General features: G+C 38.8%; 1 protein-coding gene across 1 annotated transcript; it reads left to right on the top strand.

Moving 5' to 3' along the window:
* The first annotated feature begins 3,436 nt into the window (after positions 1 to 3,436).
* On the top strand, positions 3,437 to 4,075 carry LOC149848853 (expansin-A4-like). Its single transcript, XM_090005432.1, has one exon. The coding sequence runs from the start codon at positions 3,437 to 3,439 to the stop codon at positions 4,073 to 4,075; it is 639 nt and encodes a 212-aa protein (XP_089861558.1).
* Positions 4,076 to 20,896: the final 16,821 nt, after the last annotated feature.

The raw sequence follows: 20,896 nt of genomic DNA, 5'->3' as shown, positions 1-20,896 counted from the left end.
CTCCAACTCAGGCTGGATCCTTGTGCACCATAGGTCTATTTTTTACACTTCTCAGGCTTAAAGGCCCCACATCTAAGTTTCATCCCAAATGGCCTAACGTAGTTGTATCTGGGTCCGGATCCTACTCTGGTCATGTAGGCAACAAACCATTTTCTTCACGATACAGTAAAACTTTGATTCATGTCAAACCTACAGCAAGGTAAATAAAACTCGGACCTAGTTTCCTGCGAGATTCCCTGGGTTCATGTTGCCCCCAAACTGGATCAGACCTGATCGGCAGCTCTTTAACTTCAATTGGATCGTGTGAGATTGAAGGGAGTACTTAGGGGTGTCAATGGGTTGGGTCTGATCCGGACCCGACCCATACTAAACCCTATAGGGTCAGGGTTTGGTGATAATTAAATTCAGGGAGGTTCAATTACAATCCGGGTCAGACCCGAAGGGTCCAATTAATTAATATATGAAGCCAGGTATGGTTTGTGAAATTTCATATCCGACCCAGGCTTGACCCGAGCTCTGACTAATATCAATAAATTTTTAATATAAAAAGGGTAAAAAATATTATTTTACCGGGTCTGGTTCATGTAATCCTTATAGAATTCGGGTATGGTTTCTCTTGTGGTGGGTCCGATTGGACTCAAGTCTGTATACCCCTCACCAGTATCTCAAATCAGGTCTGTGCCAGGTTCCACCTGGGTCTGAACCAAACCCCACCCCACCCCTTAGGAGTACTCTCCTCGGTTGGGTCTCATCTTCAACTCGGGAACCAAACATTGTGAAGGCTCTTCAAGTTGCGAGTATCTTCCTATCCAGGTTGAAGTAGAAACACGAGAGGGTGGATCAGGTTCAATCACATTGCACATTCTTGATGTGTCGTGTTGATCTTTTCCATACATCCTGTCAGCTGTGGGGCCCAAGAGCAGATGGCGGGTGCTCAAGAATAGCAGAACTTTTAAAATGTGCAATGTGATCGCACCTGATCTTTTTCTGAAAACAGGATCATCTTAACCGCTCAACACCTATTCTTGGGATCCCCTGCCCTTCTTTTAGGGACTCGGTCAAGGTCTCTATGATCGCATGGCCCTGCTTTTCCTCCCGGTTATTGTGATTCTCGTAAATCTGACCGAGTTAAAGAAAAGGTTTGCACAAGATCTAATTGTATCGTGACACGTGGTACGATCTATGATTGATAGGAGATCCAAACATCGCTTCAACTCTCAAGATTTCTCTGAACCTCTAATTGAAACAAAGTAGCAATGCATCCACTTCCTCCATGGCCCTTATTAAATTGGTGCTCCAGGGATCCAAAATAGAAATCAAGTCCAGAAGGATTGAAATCGAGTTACTGAATGTGAACTCGAAAAAAAAAAAAATTCTTCTTAATTTTGTCCCATGATACGTTTTCCTTCTTTGTATCTGACCTCTCTCTCTCTTCTATTTTCAATTAATTTTGCTTTCATTGAAGGAAAAAAAAAAAGAAGAAGAAATGGCTCGTTATGCTCACCTTGCTTTTGCTCTAGCACTAGCTTTCTTCATCGTGGTTGCCCAAGCTGATCAAGGGTGGAGACATGCACATGCAACATTTTACCTGGACACCAACAGTAAGATATTGCATGCACTGTGTATTTGAAAGGCATTTTGATTTGCTTAGTTTATGTTAATAGTCATTAATAGGGATGGCAGTAGACCAGGGGGAAAACGGAGCCCCGCCCTACCTTGCCTCGTTTGGATCGGAGATGGAGGACATGAAACGAGAATGGGGACAGGGATGAAGGTTAAAATCAAAACCATTGCAGGGATGAAGGTGGGGATGGACTTACGCTTTTCTCCGCCCCGCCCCGCCCTGACCTGTTCATGGAGAAGGTGCACTGCCACGGCCATCCCTACTCATCAAGTGCCGTCCCTTCTTCGTGGAGAAGGTGCTGCATTCATTTCTATGATAAGTTATTACCTGCATAAGTACACGCATGCAGCTTCGATCTTCCGGCAAGGGACACTTCCTGTGGGAGGATGTCTCTTGGACTCGTCTCATTTTCAATGATTGTTATTCTGTTCTAGCTAGAGATTGCCCTAAAGCCTTGCACCTTCTTTATAAATAAAAAACTATTTTATTCCTCAAAAAAAAAAAATTTTCTTTTTTGAGATTACCCTTCATTCAAGCATCATGTATGAGTCCGAGTGTATAGGCATTTTATTTGTTTTATTCTATATCACAGCGAGTTTGAAATTATTTTGAAAAAAAAAGGACATGAGGACATAGTGACAAATTAACGTTAAAAACCGCAAAATATCATTTTTCAAAAACTCACGAGAACTTGGAAAAATTTTCATAAATCTTGATTTTTTTAGCAAAATCTCAGCAATATAAAATAAATTAAAATTTATTTATAATAAAATATTAATAAAAATTATTTAAAAATAAAAAGAACAGTTTTTTCATGATAATAGCCATTTAAAATATAAATATCACGTTTAAAACACGATATTTATGTTTTTTTCATAAATCTCAAGAGAAAATACTGTTTTAACCTTTCAGGCAATTTATCGCGATATTATGGTGTGATTTTTATAAATCTCGCTATTTTTGTCACTATGGGATACAAGCTTTTGTAATTTTAATCAATAAATTCTTTTTTAATATTTAAAAATATACAAATTTTAATGAAATGTTCTTAAAAATATTAAAATAATATCCATACCTATCAATGTCTGTGCTCTCGTCTCCGAGCGTGCCCACCAAAATGGCGTCACACAATCCTCATTCTTCATTGTTGTTGTTCATGATCATCAGGCATTATCTAGAGGCTTCCGTCAGGGGTGCAAATGGATCGGTTATATATAGTTGGATATTAGATATAAATCAAACAATTTTTTTTTTCTGGATTTGGCTTCGTGTGGACAAGTAGCCTGTGACTATTTTTCTCGATTTTAGTATGGCCCGATCAAACAGTGGATTATTTATGGAGAACAGTTCAGGTGAGTCATTTGACATCTTCACCGTCCATTGCTTCATCCCACGAGGACCCCCACGGTCTTTAAGCAATTTATGGACGGCGAGGATGCAGATCATCAAAAAAAGCAGCAGCTCGTAGAAGCATAACAAGCAGAGTATGAATAAAAGGTGCTTGTCTTGGCTCTGCTCGTTTAATCTCGTCAGTCTGTGGACTGTTGATTACCACTTGTGCTTGAAACTGGGAGGCCATCATCTTCACATAATGCTTTAAATATTAAAAAAAAAAAAAAAAACTTTTAAAATGGGGCAGCTCTATCTCAGCTCATCTAGCTCATGTTTGTCATGAGCTCGAGCGCGGCTCACTGCCATGAGCAATGAGCCGCACTTGAGCTGAGCCTGAGCCTTAACGAGCCGAGCCTGAGCCTTAACGAGCCGAGCCCGACTCATTAATTTAGCTCGTTTAAAGTCCATGACCAACAAACAATGGTTGCAGATGGCGCCTGTGGGTTTGGAGACATGAAAGCCCAAGGCTTTGGCACCTACACGACCGCCCTTAGCCCGGTGCTCTTCAAAAACAGCGAGAGATGCGGTGCGTGCTTCGAGCTTCGGTGCTACAACTCCACTTGGTGCCACAATGGTGCCACCATCAAAGTAACAGCAACCAACTTGTGCCCACCTGACCCCTCCAAGCCCAGCAACAATGGTGGCTGGTGCAACCACCCCTTGAAGCACTTTGACCTAAGCGAGTCGGCCTTCCAGGCCATAGCCCAGTACAAGGCAGGCATTGTGCCTGTGCAGTACAGAAGAGTTTCATGTGTTAAGCAGGCCGGTGGGATCAAGTTCCAGATGATGGGCCACAAGTACTACACAATGCTGCTCATCTACAACGTTGCCGGTGCCGGCGATGTCACCAGCGTCTCTGTCAAGACCACTGGCAGCGGCGAGTGGATGCCCTTGAAGAGGAATTGGGGTGAGAATTGGGCTTGGCCTAATGGTGGTGATCACATTGGGAAGGGGATGTCCTTCAAGGTGACCACCAGTGATGGCAGGACGGTTGAGATGGAGAATGTGGTTGCACCAACTTGGCAGTACGGCCAGGTGTTTGAGGGCAAGCAGTTCTAAGAGTGTTAATGTCAGCCAACTCTTATTGGCATTTTTGTTTTCTCTATTAAATTTGTCTCCTTCATTTGTCTGGTTTGGAAGGGAAAAATAAAGAGATCTCAAAAAGTTTTCCAGTTCAAGAAATCTGCTGCTGCTGTTGCGAGCAATGTGGTCAGAATCATGTCTAATTCTGAATCAATTTTCAAAAAAAATCTCAGAACCGGCCGATTCAGACTTTGAACTGAATCGGTGCAATGTGATTGCACCTGATTCAGCCTTGTGATCCAACTGAAGTTACCGAACACCTAGCAAGGCACTCAATCCAACTACTGACAGCTACAATAACAAAAGGATTCAACCAAGCTGATCACTGGATCTACTCTCTCTCAACAAACTTGATTTGATGAAAAAACACATCTTTGTTTGATGTGGACAGCTATTACCAAGTGATATTCAAAGCACTTGAGTTAATTACTCTTTTGTTTTTTGAAGGAAAGTTAACTTTTATTAAAATCAAAACTCCAGGTGATCAGATATCACTTGCAGCGTGTACAGTGCATTAAGAGGCATAAAAAAAAACTTATTAAAGCGCATAGATATATCCCGTTCTTGGTTCACCCAGCCAAGTAATAATTTTGTTGAGCCATTTAATTTCTAGTCGTTCCTTGAATTCTCATTTAATGAATGGCAAGAGTGCCTCTGCTGGAATAGATTCTTAATTTTCTGAATATCTGTCTATTCCTTTCCAGCCATATGCCTCGCCATGCAATGAGAAGCCAACAACGCCATACGAGCAACCACTTGCTGCCTTTAGGAGCCATTTCTTTGGCCATGATAAAGTCTCTTAGTGTTACAATAATCAGTCAAAATAATCTGGAAGAGTTTGTTGATATATGAACACTGTGAAAGTAACCATCCAAAGAGCATTTACTTGCCAAGTTGAAACCTCAGTTTTTCATAGTTAAATCCATTTTGACTCTATCATTCAGTACTAACCATCCAAATGAATAGCCCCTTGACGAGAGGGTGGTGTATGTTCGCCCCCGATGATTCACTGAATCCCACGTCTGTGTTCGGGGCTTTGAATGAGCACCACGTATACAAGCACATGGGGCTCGTATTCCCGTGTATGTTGACATAACTTTGCATCGGACTCTGGTGTTGTTGCAAAGACTTAAGTATCCTTTCTTGCTATTTTTCTCATAAAGTGATGGTTTGAGAAAATGACAAAAATGCCCTTCATTCAAAAAAGAAAAAACAAACAGTTCAAAAAAAGGACAAACATATCCTCTATCCAGAAAGTTGAGGATGATGTTGACTCTTCAAAGTCTTCTTTTTCTGTTCAAAAAAAGGACAAACATGTCTTCTTCTTCTTTCTCCGTAAAACACTATAAAACCCTCTCTCTCTCTCTAGAAGAAATCAAGGGAAACAAAGAGTTCTTCCTGGAGAAGGCCATGAACATCAACGCTCTCTACTTCTGTGCACATCCAACAGACGACCCTACATTGCTCCATCGCCATCTTTTTCTTCTTCCTTCTTCGTAAAACACTGTAAAACCCTATTTCTCTCTCTAGAGAAGAAATCAAGGGAGGTAAAGGGTTCCTCCTAGAGAAGGCCACGAACACCAACCCTCTCACTCTCTCTCCCTTCTCTCTCTACTTATGTGCCTAATTTAGAGTTTTTGCCCTTACAGGAGGGGGGTCCGGGGGCTCCCCCCCGGCGCGGATCCCGCTGCGCGGTCAGCGGGCGAGGGTCCAGAGGGGGCCACCCCTGGCGGGGGGCAGCGCCCTCCGGACCAAAATTTTTTTGGGCCTTCCAACGATGATTTGTAGTATTATCGGGCTTTCCTACAGCAATTTATAGTATTTTCGGGTCTCCAACGAAACGCTATAGTGATTTGCAGAAGACACGACAAATCGCTATAGCGATTTGCGGAAGACACTACAAATCGCTATAGCGATTTGTAGTGTCTTCCGTAAATCGCTATAGCGATTTGTAGTGTCTTCTGCAAATCGCTATAGCGATTTGTAGTGTTATTCAGTAAGCAAATCGCTTTAAATCGCTACCCGAATTAGGACCAACTTGTCACGGTCATATCTCCCTAACCGGAGATCATATTCTAAATCCGTAAAAAGTGGTGTCTTCGTTATTGAGTCTAGTTTATTTCTGTAAATTTTCAGTGATTTCTATTGTCATTTCATTCCCCATTTTAACTTCAACGATACATTATAACCACAATCATCAAAAGAAAGATTGCCCAAACTAAGAGTCTTGAGAGAGTAGAGGAGGGCCTCACCACCCACCAAACAACAAAAAATACAATGACTCAACTTCAAGTGCAGTAAGGACCCAGAGTCGAATAAATTTAGAGGCAGCTCATCAGTAAGGACCCACAACAGTCAATGTGCAGGTCAGTCGGTGCTTGATGGAGCAATGTAGGATCTTCTAATGGATGTGCACAGAAGCAGAAATAGAAGGGAGAGAAAGAGTCTTAGGGTTGATGAGCCTCCGAACCCCCCTTCTGTAAGGGCAAAAGGCCATGAACACGCTGGGAGGAGCCCTCAGACCCCCCTTCTGTAAGGGTAAAAGCTCTGAATCAGACTCCACAACTCTTCAAGTTGAATGATGCTACCCACACTGGGAGGAGCTCTCAGACCCCCCTTTCTGTAAGGGTAAAAACTCTAAATCAGACTCCACAACTCTTCAAGTTGAATTATGCTACCCAAGCTGGGAGGAGCCCCCAGACCCCTCTTCTGTTAGGGTAAAAACTCTGAATCAAGATTTACAACTCATTTAGTTGAATGATGCTACCCACGCTGGGATGAGCCCCCAAACCCTCCTCCTGTAAGGGTAAAAACTCTGAATCGGGCTCCACAACAGTCAATGTGCAGGTCAGTCGGTGCTTGATGGAGCAATGTATGATCTTCTAATGGATGTGCACAGAAGTAGAAATAGAAGGGAGAGAGAGAGAGAGAGAGAGAGAGAGAGAGAGAGAGAGAGAGAGAGAGAGAGTTGAATGATGCTACCCACGCTGGGATGAACCCCCAAACCCTCCTCCTGTAAGGGTAAAAACTTTGAATCAGGCTCCACAACAGTCAATGTGCAGGTCAGTCGATGCTTGATGGAGTAATGTATGATCCTCTAATGGATGTGCACAGAAGCAGAAATAGAAGGGAGAGAGTGAGAGGGTTGATGTTCATGGCCCCCTCCAGGGGAGATTTCTTTCTCGGATAATCCTGCAGTGCAGAGACTGGGTCTTAAATAATCATCTTCGGGGCACTTAAGTCTTTACAACCACTCCTTTTTAAGAACCGTCATTTTTTTTTGCACCAATGGAGGAGAGGGTACTTAAGTCTTTGCAATCGCATCAAACTCCAACGCTAATTAATGCTGACAAACATGAGGATACAAGAGGCACATGCTTACATACGTGGTGATCTTTGGGACCCCCGAACATGAGATGTAGCTAACTGTCCTGTTCGGGGGGGGGAACATATAACCTGCATTGCCCCTTGACACTGTCCCCACAAGGCATTGACAGGTCAAGGGGGGACGAAAGGAAGAATATTAAGAGTCCGGTAGCATGAGGATACCGAAAACTTACCTAAACTGGAAAACTTCCAAATGAGGCAGTTCTGTCCATCCATTAGCCTTATCTGAGAGAGTAATTACATGAAAGAGAGCCATTATTGCAATACTTGTGCATTGGGGTCTCTCCTCAAAACTATGTCCCATGTATTATCCTTGCAAATAGTTCTAACCACTTGGTTGGTGCCTTTGGCCACCTAAAATAACAATGGGTATTCCTCCCTTAGTGGTATATCCTTACACCAAATATTTCTCTAGAATGTGGTCGTGTTTTCAATTTTCACTTGGACTTTGATCTCTTTCAAAAAAACATTAAGTACATTTTGAAGGCCTGTCAAAACCTGGACCCCCTCCTCCATTTGCGGCTTTAACACCATCTCCACGACCATCCATGTAAATCATATTTATTTTTCATAACATTTGCAACCAATGAGTTTTCCATGTTGAAGATCCACTATCATTTGACATACAAAGCATCATTAAATAATCTAAAATACATAACCCCAAGGCCACCTGCTTGCAATGGCAATGCACCATGCTTCCAATTTTTCATGACTCTTAGCTTGGCCTGGTTTGGACCAGCCCATATGAAATTTTGTATCGATCCTATTAGCCTGTTAATCACCTTCTTAGGCACAGAGAATAAATGCATGCAATGAATAACCGTTGCTAAAATGACAAATCTTACCAATGTGATACGGTCGTGAACGAGAAGACTGAATCTTAGAGTTGATGTTTCTCTCGATGGTCGACTAATGCTTCACCCGAGTGATGCCCAGATCTAACAGGATGCGCAGGTAGCGCATTAGTAGCTTTCCCATCTGATGCAATATATTGCAAATCTTCACCACTATCATTGAATACTAACACCTGACTCTTTGAATCATTTATTTTTAAACCCGAAATTTCTAAAAACAATGTAAAATCAACCACAAGGATTTTAAATTTTGGTACTACAAGAAATCAGGGCTTTAACGCGCCAGTAAAAAGTCTTTTCTCTGGCGCTATCTTGCTTTGCGCTAGTGAAAATATTTTTTCTGGCACACTGTAAAAGCGCGCCAATGAAGATCCACTTTTTAGGAGTTTTTGGCGCATTATTATAGTGCGCCAGAAAAAAAAGGTGCAATTTACCCCGTTTTGGTTTTTACTCTCTCTTTCACACACACACCGGACTCCAGATGTCAAATGCCTCCCTCTTCAACAAGGGCACTGCTGCAACGGAGGCCATGTTCATGTGCAACAACATCCATAAGAGGAAGAAGAAGACCTTTGTCATCGCTTCAAATTGCCACCCACAGACCATCAACATCTGTAAGACCCGAGCTGCCCGTGACAATTGATGAATATATGCAAGGAATGGTGGAACAAGAATTGGTATTTTTTTTCTGACTGGTGTTTCATTCATTTGGGGTATTTAGGGCTTTACGTCGTCGTCACCAATTAATATTAGATAGTGCTTTTCATGTCATCCCCTTTTTTTAGTTTTTTTATTTTATTTGGGTTTTGGGGGGTAATGCGGGTAACTAGTGCACTTACTCAAAAGGGTACATAAAGCGGTAGGTAGTTTTTTCTTGCCTTGCACCCCGGAGCATTTCATTCTACAGGTAATATGTTATTAAACAAGCAGTGAAGATTACCTTGAAGCAATCACGTACGCACACACAAAGGCAAAACAATTTTGAAGTGGTTCAGTTATTAACCTACGTCAACTATTCTCTCTTCTCTCTTATTCAACTTTTCTTAGAGAGAGGTTCCCTTGTAATAGAAATTCATGTTACATTCTTAGCTGGACTCTTGTCCTTAACAAGCTCCTCAATTTTAGGAGTTTTGGTTATTTGACTTGAGGGATAACTACCACAGTAATGTGCACATGATAATTGTTGTTCATTTGAATTATCGACTCCTTCATTTGGGTTGCCAGCATATTGTTGTTGATATCCATCTGTGATGAGATCCAATCTTAGTTTTTGTGGATCCGCATTGTTATCCTTAACACGCCCCGGCAAGCTGAATAGCTTGGGAAGAATGTTTAACTTGGATCTAATTAGACCGAAGCGAGTGAAACTGAGAGGGTTGGTCATGATGTCAACCAACTGATCAATAGTGAATATGTATCGGATTTCCAACCCTTTTTTGGCCACATGATCTTGAACAAAGTGGAAGCCAAATTCTATGTGTTTGGTGCGACTGTGGAACACTGGATTGGCAGCCATATAAGTCCCTCCAACATTGTCACACCACAATATAGGAGGTCCGTGAGGAAGGACTTTAAGCACCCATAGGAGTTGCTTAAGCCATAGCATTTCAGCAGTAGCAGAGGCAAGGGAAAGATATTCAGCCTCATTACTGGATTTGGAAACTGTGGTCTGCTTGCGAGCACTCCAAGAGATAAGTGAATTTCCCAAGAAGGCAGCGAAGCCCCCAGTGGACTTGTGATCATCAAGACTCCCTACCCAGTCAGCATCAAAGAAGGCTGAGAGCTGGAGGTGTGAACCATGACGAAACATGAGACCAAATCGGAGAGTTCCTTTTAGGTATCAAAGGATCTGTTTGACCGCGCTCCAATGATTTATTGTAGGCTGATGCATAAACTGAGACACCTTGTTGACAACAAAAGCAAGGTCAAGCTTGGTGAGTGTGAGGTACTGTAAAGCACAAAAAAATTATCGATATTTAGTCAGATCAGGATGTGGCTCATTGTCTTGTAAGTATAACTTGGAGTTAGAGGCAAGAGGGGGTGGAGACAGGTTTGGCCCCATCCATAGCAGCACGCTTTAGCAAATTGACTGAATATTTCACTTGAGACAATATAATTCCATCTTTGATAGGAATGACTTCAATACCCAAAAAATAGTTCAGATAGCCAAGTTCCTTGAGAGCAAATTCATGATTTAGTGTAGGGATGAGTTGATCAATGAACGTCACAAAATTATCGGTAAGCAATATGTCATCTGCATAAAGGAGAATGTATGGTAGGACAGTCCCGCATTGATAAACAAATAGGAAAGTATCAGAGCAAGAGCCAAGAAACCCCAATTCCTGAAGGAAGCAACTGAGTCGATGAAACCAAGCACGTGGGGGTTGTTTGAGCCCATACAAAGCTTTGTAAAGCTTGCAAATATGATTAAGATAGCAAGGATCCATAAATTCAAGAGGTTGAATCATATGAACTTCCTCATTGAGGATGCCATGAAGAAAGGACAACAATGGCGATAACAAAGTGGATGCTGGTTGGTTTAACCATCAAACTAAATGTTTTGAAATATTCAACTCTGGCCTCTTGTGTGTATCCCTTAGCAATAAGGTGAGCTTTATAGCGCTCAAGGGAGCCATCAACACGCCTTTTAATTTTGAAAATACACTTGCACCCAATAATATTCCGAGAGGAGGATGGAGGACTAGAGACCAAGTGTCATTTTTTATCAAGGCATTGAATTCATTTTGTATGACATTTTGTCATTGAGGGTCTTTATGTGCTTGAGAAAAGCAAGTTGGCTGGGACAGGCATTGGATTTCAGTGAGCTACGCAATAGGGATCAGGTATCGAGTGGTAGAGAACACCTTAGGGGTCAAGGATCCTGGCTGAGGCCAGGTGATCCTCGAGTGTGACCGAGATGAAAGTGAGGGGGTTGAGGTTGGTAAAGTCTCTTGATCAACTATGTGATCAAGACCAGGGAACACAAAAGAGACATGTGGTAGTTACAAAGTGGAGACAGTAGGAGGATGCTGGGTAGTGTGCTCGATGGAGGGTGATGGAGATAAAGAGGGTACAACTAGGGGTGGCAATCGGGTCGGGTTGGCGGGTCAGCATACCTCAACCCGAACCCGACCCGTTTATTAAACGGGTCGGCTGTGGCAAACACGAACCCGACCCGTTTAATAAACGGGTAACCCGACACGACCCGCCAACCCATTTAATAAATGGGTTGGGTCGGGTAAACGGGTTTTCAGGTTCGCGGGTTGACGGATCGGGTTGGCAGGTTGGCGGGTCGGGTTGACGGGTTGATGGGTCGGGTTGGCGGGTTGACGGGTCGGGCAGACGGGTTGGCAGGTCGGGTTGGCTGGTTGACCCACCCGCCTAACCCGTTTATTAAACGGGTCAGCCGGGTTGGCGGGTTGGCATACCCCCAACCCGAACCCGACCTGTTTAATAAACGGGTTACGCGGGTCGACCCGTTTATTAAACGGGTTGGCTTAAGCCCAATCCGAACCCGCCTAAGAGGCGGGTTGGCGGGTCGGGTTGGCAGGTCGTGTCAGAAATTGCCACCCCTAGGTACAACTGGCCTAGACAGAGGGAGAATCAATAAAGTGAAAGGAAGTAGGGCAGTGTTATCATTGCAAAATTTTACTTTTGCAAGTCAACTGACCTTTTGAAAATAACTCGCATCTGTTTTGAAATGCAATAAAATTTTGAGGAATGAGACTCGCTTGTCGGTATAAGGTTCAACCGTTCCTATCACCATAACAAGGGGTAATCGAACCAAGTATCAATCTTATTCTTTGCTTTGCTTAACTTGTCTAAACCGATGTTCTATTCCTAAATGCACAAAGAATCAGGCATGTGCTATGAATTTCAGAAAATGCAGATTGAAAACATAATGTATGCTTCCAATATTTAAAAATTCCTGGAAAAAGGAGATGATTAGAAAATCATGATTCACACTTGGAAAGCACTTTTGAAGGAAAAGAAACTTGGAAAATCGTGAATTGAACTTTAGAAAAATATTGAAAAAGGGAAAACCTTGAAAATTGATTTTTCTGAATTTAAACTCTGAAATAACTCAAAAGGGATGGGTGTATGGCCCTATAAACTCTTTTATGATGTAGTCTAAACCTAGATGATGCAAGGATGCAGTTTGTGAAAATATTTTCTGAAGAATTTGAGAAAAATTATTTGTAAAAGGATTTTTGTGCCTTATAGAATTTAAAGAAGACAGATTCTCTATATATCCCTGACTATGGCCACAAATATGTATTGAATGTATCTTATTTGATTTTAAAAGGAAAATACTTGGAAAAGCTTTTGAAAATATGCAATGATTTCTGAAGATAGCCTAAGAGTGTAGGCTTTTTATAACTTAAAAGAAGATGATAAATTTGAGTTTCACTCGTATTCTGACTATGACCACAAATACGAATTCTATTGAGTTTATTAACTCCTTAGAAGCAAGTGCATGTGTCATTCATGTTGATCATTGTGAATTTGAAATATGGACATGAATTATCATCCATCATAATTAATATTAAAAATAAACTATATGCAAATGCAACCCTAATCTAAACAGGAAAGGAAAATTTTTATTCCAATATTACAATTACAATTTACATTAATAATTAAAACAAAATAAATAAAAGAAAAAGGGAGAATAAAAGAAACTCTAATCTTAAGCTTTCCTGAAAAATTACCACACATGTTAGTAGAAATATGCTGGCTTTTCTGGATTTATCCAACAATATCTGGAAATTGAGGAATTTATCCAGACATAAGCCTTTTTCCATGCTTCCCTGAAATAAATAAAATCAAGGATGATGCAGAACTAAATGAATAATAAAATTAAACAACTAAAAAATTCAGAATTAAGGAAAATACCCTTGAAAATTGATATTATTTTCAAAACAAGGTTAATATAGGTTTTTTCAGAAAAGATTTTTGTAATATGCTTAATCTGAAGACCAAACGGATTCAAAACGATGCCAAATCGGGTGTAGAGCACCCTGATATGATTAAAAACATGTTCAAATCCTAAAAATATAAAAAATTTCATGAAACAGACAAAATAATTGAAAAATATTAATTTTTCTCGTATTTCAGTTGAATTAGGACTCCGCGAGCATACTATTTTTATGAAATAACTAAATAACACATTAAATGAATTTCAAAAATCATAAAAATCGACATGGATACTTTTAATAACGCTAAAAATAATATGCAATCAAAAAATAAAATTTTAGAATTATTTTGGATATAAATATTAAATAAAAAGGGAAAATTTTGCTATTTTACCTATAATTTTGTACTTATTATGGTGTCAAACTAAAATTAGATATCAAACAACAATAAAAATTTATAAAGTTTAATAGAAAAATACTAGACAAATCAATGAAAATAACACTTTTTACAGATCAGGAATACGATCTTCGGTTATGGGGATACGACTCTGGCAACATGTACCTGATTCTGGCCCATGCATAACGATGCAAAAAAGATAGATCCAGTTTTGGGTTTAAGAAAATATAATAAACAATTATCAAAATTTATACATTTTTTCAGAGATAAACTAGAGATAACAACGAGAAAAACCCTTTTTATGGATCATAAATACAACCTCCAGTGAGGGAGAAATCGTTCTGGCAATATGAACTAGGGTTTGAATCAAGACTGACAATCAAGAAATATAGATTATGATTTTGGGTTAAATAAAAATAGCAATCGACCATAGAAATTTATAAAAAATTCACAAAATAAACTAGACACTCTGACGAGCGTGCTTTTTTTTACGGATCATCAATATGATCTTCGATGAGAGAGATATGACCTCAGAAAGATGCTCCTGGATTTTTACAACATTTTCTTGGTTCATAAACAAGTTCCGAATATGATTTTTGAAAACATGGTTATAGATCTAAAAAAATTGATTTTTTTTATTAAAAACTGTGAGCATATGCATGATTCTACCATAAAAAATTTAGATTTAAACAACAAATATAAACTGGTAAAATAATAGCATTAACAGACGATCAGAATTTAAGATATGGAATCTAAAACCCTAGAATAAAATAAAACTAATTAAGCATGCTAAAACAATAAAAATGTGTAACTAATGCTATGAATCATGATTAGGTGCATGAAGAACTAAAAATAAACATGAATATGATGAAACAAAAATAAAAAAATCAGAGAAGCATGGTCACGAATTTGATTTAGCCATTAAAAGGGGGATTCAATCCATAGAGGGATCGAATCTCGATCTTTTTTTAGGCATGGTCACTAATCTTAAATAGACTTGAATACCCTCAAATGTGGTGTCACCTATGTGGGCCCCATTTGTTTTTTCAAAAATGATTTTAAAAAGGTAAAATAAAGGGGTTAAAAACAAGATTTTCAAAAACTTTAAAAAGACACCTATATCTATGATTTTTTTTATATTTTTGAAATAAGTAAAATATGAAAATGAAATGAATTTGGAGAAAGGTGAAAAAATTAGGGTTTGGTGCCCCCTACAGTGTGAGCTCCATTTAAAGAAATTGGTAAAAATTGAAAATTGAATTAAAAATCAGGTTTGAAACCAATCTGGATCATTTTTCTAAAGAAATGCTTTTGAAATAAAGGAATATAAAGCCCTAGGGGTTGGCCAAATGGGAAATATCAATTTAAAACTCAGGTTTTTAAAATTGATTTTGAAATAAAGGTTTTAAAATCGAATCTGGATTTGATATTTTAAAAACAAGAGTGTTGGATCTTGAAAATGATTTGCAATGACATGAAATGTAATGAAATGATATGAAATGACATGCGAAATATGAACTCTGGATAAGGAATTTGAAGTCCCGAACCCCCGACAGAGACAAGGAATTGAAAATTTCTGTCAAAGGATAGAAATTAGGTATTGAATATTAGATTCGATATGGGATCCGATCCAAATATGATTTGGGTCTCGAATATAGCTAAAATTTCAAAAAATGAATTGATCTGAGCCCATATTGGTACTTGTACCAGCTTGGGTAAATGATATAATTGATGTTTCAGATAAAATGTTCTGAGAAATGATTTTGCCCCTGCAGGGTAGAGAGTGACATTGAAAAATGAGGTTTAAACTGGATTGAACGGGTTTTAAGATTTCTGAACTCAGATGAACTAAAAAGACACTGACTCAACTAAATTCCTAGACTAGACGATTGAAAAATGACATAATTTTCAAAGAAATGATGAGAAATGAACACTGAAATGAAGTGAATCACAAAAATGTACTAGGTTTGAGCTAAAACAGAGGTCAGTTATACTAAGATGAACTAAATATGAATCTCAAATGCTAGCTAAACTGACAAGACTTAGCTTAATTTCAGCTGAAATGAGCTTAAGTGCACTCCAATAGTATGGGAAATGAATTTGAACTGGAATTGGATCACTTGAACTCCTGGTGAGCTCAAGTTAAACTCAGAAGAACAGGATTGGCTGGAATTGACTAACTCAGAGATAATTGGCTAGAATTCGAGCTAGAATTGAGCTCATTTATTAGAAAATGGATCAATTTTAGCTGAAATGGTCAAGAATGAATAGGATTTGCTCATTGTGAGCTCAAGGGAGCTAGATATAACCGACATTGTAACTGTTCTAAACTTAAAATGAGTTGAACTGGGTCTGACTGATGAGGGTCTAAGGTGACCTAGGGGGAAAATGGTAAATTCTCAAGTAAAAGGGGTGAAATGATACCTAAGTGGGACAAACCTAGGGTTAAACTGACCTAAGGGGATTGGCATCTGTTGAGAGGGGTGTTTGACGATGAATGAGGAAATTTTAGAGTGTTTACAGATGTCTCTCTTTGCTACTAAGCCGATTGAAAGCCGAGCTTAGTGAAAAAAAATACACCATATTTGGGCTATAAAGATGCCCCAGTTAGAAGAATCTGACTGAGTATGAAAGAATTGACTTTGGTGATAATGGTAGATATGGAATGGAGAGTAGAGAAGAAGATTCAACTCATCGGAATGAGGCTCGGGCTTGATCTTTACCTTAATGGGGCTAAAATACCCCACAGAGGAGGCTTTGGTTTAACCCTTACCTAAACGGGGGGCTTGAATGGAGTCCTCGAGAGAAAAGATTGAAAAAACTATGCTCAGGTTTGAACCTTACCTAAATGGGAGGCTAGAGTGGAGTCCTCGGGAGAAAAGATTGAGAAAACCACGAAAAATACCTCATAGAAAATGAGGGGCTGCAAAGAAGGCAATGAAGATGGGGTTCCCTAAAAGCTTTGGAAAATGGAGTGATCTTGGGCGCCTCATGACTGAGACTAAATAGCTTTTGAAAGATGACCTTTTTGCGAAAGATGATTTAGGTTTGACCCTTATCCTGAAAGGAGAAAAATACCTCATGAAAGAACGAGGTTCAGGCTTGACCCTTAACCTAAACGGGGAGAAAGAATCCTCAAAAGAAGAAACCATGATGAAACCTTCGGGTTTTGCACAATAAATCCGAAAGGGGTTTGCAAAAGGATGAAAATGAGATTCCCTAATGCTTTGAAAAGGGATTGATCTTGGACTTCTCATTGTTAAGACTAAATAGCTTTTATGGTGGCCTTTTGTTTATAAAAATAAATATTGCCTCGACCTTGAACTGAAAAATGAACTGTCTATGGTGGGACAATGGAGAACACAGGGAAGTATGCAAATCTGAGAGCCCGGACACTCAGATTAAAAAGAATGGAAGTATCTTGAAAACTTCTGTTATCAAGTCCTAACGAGAAATAACAACAATGCCAGGATATATCAAAATAGACATCAAGCTCTCACTTCATGTCGAGATAGCTAGAAAATGTTGCCAAAATGATAAAGATTGTAGTTGGTTAAAAAATGATTGAAATGTGCATGTTTATGCGAAAATATATTTCCTCTTCTACCTAGAGTATTACCTTCAACTAGGCTAACTCCGTAGAATCCAGAATCAAAATCAAATTATTGTTGTTGGGTTTCTTCAAGGAAGCTATCCATTTCCTTGATATGAAGGAAAATGAATTTTCTCTTAGTATCATAAAAGCGACTTATGAAAGGATATTGATAAAAGAATTTCACATGAATAAAGATAATTCTTCGCAGTTTTTGTAGTTTGATATCTGGGGTTTACCCATGATGATCTTTTGCACTCTTTTTGAGACATAGGGATTGATCTCTCTTGGGGTTTGGCGAGAATTTCATCACATCAACCTTCAACTTGGTGATGTTTAGATTTTTTCTGGAAGGACACGTCATATACTCATTCAACTTGGAGATGATCAGAGTCTTCTTTGGTCCCAGAAATTATATTGATAATATTGTCTCTCTGATTAAAATCTCTTAATGATAACATTAATCAAATATCTTTTAGGGATTGGCGGGAGGTTCATCGCATCAGCCTTCAACTTGACGATGATTTGAACTTTCCTGGAAGGACACGTCACAAGCTTCTTCAACTTGTAGATTATTCGAGTCTCCTTTGGCCCCGGGGGTCTAACTCATCCACCAATTTTCAACTTGATGATAGGTGAGAGATCCCTTTTGCAGATAGTTGATTGTAGCTTGAACGATTAGAGAGATATTGAGATTAAGTGAATTCTTTTTGTCACCCGGGATATTTTCGTTGTCTTATTGTCAGAAGAACAGTCTTTTAAAAATGTGCCATAGCGATGAGCAATATCAATTCACTTGTGGCTTTTCAACATCATTAAATTTTCCTTTACTGGTCATATCAGGGATTTTTCTTCATCCTTTTGGTTGACCAACTGAAAAGCTTGAGTTTTCTTCTTTTTTCACAAGAGCTTTATCCTTTTGGAAAGAAATACAAAAGGTAACTTGAGATAAAATTTTATGCAATAAGAATTTTGAGATCAACAACTATTTTTTATAACAAATGGGCAAAACATTCTTAAAATCCTTGGTGAAAGAAATTACTTGACCTCCAACTGACACATCCATGACTAAATTCTTCTCTCCTTTCCCCAAAGAAGAGACTCAGGCTTGACCCTTATCTGAACAGGTAATAAAAGATACCCATCTTTTCCCTAAAGAGGAGGTGTTTGCAAAATAAACTTTCGAAGAGAAAATAAGTTTTTGTCAAAACTCCTTAACTTTAGACTTCTCTTATGGAAAGGTGGCCGATTAGATAAGGTCGATAAATTGTCATAGAGGAACGAGTTCATCACACTCTCCCTGAAAAGAGGGTCATCGATGGTGAGGTGACCTAAAAAAAGACATTGGCCACAAGAAAAATAAGCTTTCGTCGAAACTCTCCCTAGAAAAAGGGTTCTGTGTGTGACAATAAAGATTGTTTTGCAAACTATTCGCGAAGACATGAGTCCCTTCAAACTCTCCATGGAGGAGGGGTTCAACGAACAATCAATAAAGACATGCGAAAGGAATGAGCTCCCTCAAACTCTCCCTGAAAAAAGGGTCCACAAGAAAGATGATTGATATTGAGCCATTTGGCAAATGAGTTCAACATGAAGGTCAAACCTCGGAAGACCATTGTAAACACCCTAAAATTTTCACCTTCGCTCACAAACTCTTTTCACTTGCCACTAGGACCCACTCTCTAAATTCTTCAGGGAACCAGTTGGTCAATATCTGAGCCAAGTCCATTCAGAGCCGGATTTTTGCCCCAAATTCAAGTTTTTCAAAAGATAATCTCCATTATGGCTCAATTTCAATCATCAATCTTTACCTCCAAACAGATAATGTTCAACTCTTTGTTTTTGCCAAGGGTTCGGGACTTTAAATCCCTCATCCAGGGTTTGCCTTTTGCATCTCATTTCATATCATCTTGTATCATTGTATGTCATTGCATGTAATTTCATTGCATTACATGTCATTGCATCTCACTTTCGAGATCCAACACTCCTATTTTTCAATCCATATTCGAGTTTTAAAACCCTATTTTGAAATCAATTTCAAAAAAACTGGGTTTTTAGATCAATATTTGCCATTTATCAACTCCGAGAATCTTATATTTCAAAATATCTTTCTTAAAAAGTGATATGGATTCATTTTAAACTCAATTTTAACTAATCTCAATTCTCAGATAAGACCCATCTAGGTGGTGTCGCTTTCGGATCACTTCTTTCATTGGACTTCTCAAATTTTCAGAGTCCTAGTCGGATTAGGACTCTGTCTTTTTATCTTTTTGAACATCTTCAAAATTCTATTTTGATTTTAAATTAGAAGTAGTCCTACCCCTTGTCCATTCCTTTCATTTTGGCCAAAATCTCAGAGTCTCAATCGAATTAGGACTCTTTTCCAGAGTTTTCATTAGATCAGGACTCTGCCGCTTCTATTTTTGTTTGTTTTCTAGAAAATCTTTCAAAATCTTTCATTTTGGACAAAATTTTAGAGTTTCAATTGGACTAAGACTCTATCCTAGAGTTTCAGTCGAATTAGGACTCTATCCTGATTTCATCATTTATTCATATTTTTCACTTGTTTTTGAAAACCTTCCCATCTGACTTTCAAAAGAGCCAAAAATCTTAGAATTTTAGTCAAACTAGGACTCTATCACAGAGTTTCAGTCAGACTAAGACTCTGCCTTACATCTCTATTTTTACTTATTTTTATCAAAATCTATTAAAATCTTTTATTTGGGTAAAAATTCTAGAGTTTTAGTTGGACTGGGACTCTATTCTAGAGTTTCAGATGGATCAGAACTCTATCTTTCGTTGTTGTTTTCATTTATTTTTTAGAAAACCTTCCAAAATCTTTTGAAAGAAGTCAAAATTTTAGAGTTTTAGTCAGATTAGGACTCTGTCCCAGTTGGATTAAAACTCTAACCCTTGTTACGACAATGAAGCCATACATGATACTTCAAGTACAAGGTTTTGATGATGAACAAGTGAATCAACTGCATTTCAGCTAAGGCAATGAAGAAATATGACAAACATTGAAGAATTCGATGAAGAATCTTTGAAGACTAGTGTGCAAATGTAAAATTCATTAAAAGTCTTAGATTCTTGTAAGAGTCTTACTCAGAGTGCATATTTCGGTTGCATTTCACCTAAAAAGTCTTTAGAAAAACTTTTCTAAAAGAACCCTTCATGAAAATCTTTTTAGAAAACTCTTTATTTAATTTTTCGTGTTTATTAGTCGACCAATAAACTCACCAGTCGACTAATCCTTTCGCGCCAAATTTTGTAAACAAAATGTCATTTTTGTCAAATTAGTCGACCGAAGGTTTTATTAGTCGACCAGACAGAATGTCTGTTTTCTGGAAATTTAGCAGCAGTCGACTAATGATTTTATCAGTCGACCGGACAGAACATGTATTTTCAGAAAAATTTAGCAGCAGTCGACTGAAAGATTTTTCAGTCTACTGATGATATTATCAGTCGACTAATTTTTTCTCTAGTCGACTAAGTTTCAAAAGTTCAGATTTTCAAACGGCTTGATAAATACATTAGTCGACCGACGATAACTGTTAGTCTACTAATAGTTAACTATCAGTCGACTAACTACTGTTCCAGTCGACTAATTTTGCCATTTTTCCTGAAACTTTTAAAAGGCATGTCTTTTCATTT

Source organism: Nuphar pumila, chromosome 1 (assembly GCF_984573655.1).
Source record: "Nuphar pumila chromosome 1, dmNupPumi1.hap1.1, whole genome shotgun sequence".
NCBI lineage: Eukaryota > Viridiplantae > Streptophyta > Magnoliopsida > Nymphaeales > Nymphaeaceae > Nuphar > Nuphar pumila.
The sequence above is the reverse complement of the archived record's forward strand: the minus strand, read 5'-3'. Positions and strand labels throughout refer to the sequence as shown.

Coding starts and splice junctions, on each gene's coding strand:
- LOC149848853 (XM_090005432.1), top strand. CDS start 3,437: ATGGTTGCAGATGGCGCCTGTGGGTTTGGAGACATGAAAGCCCAAGGC.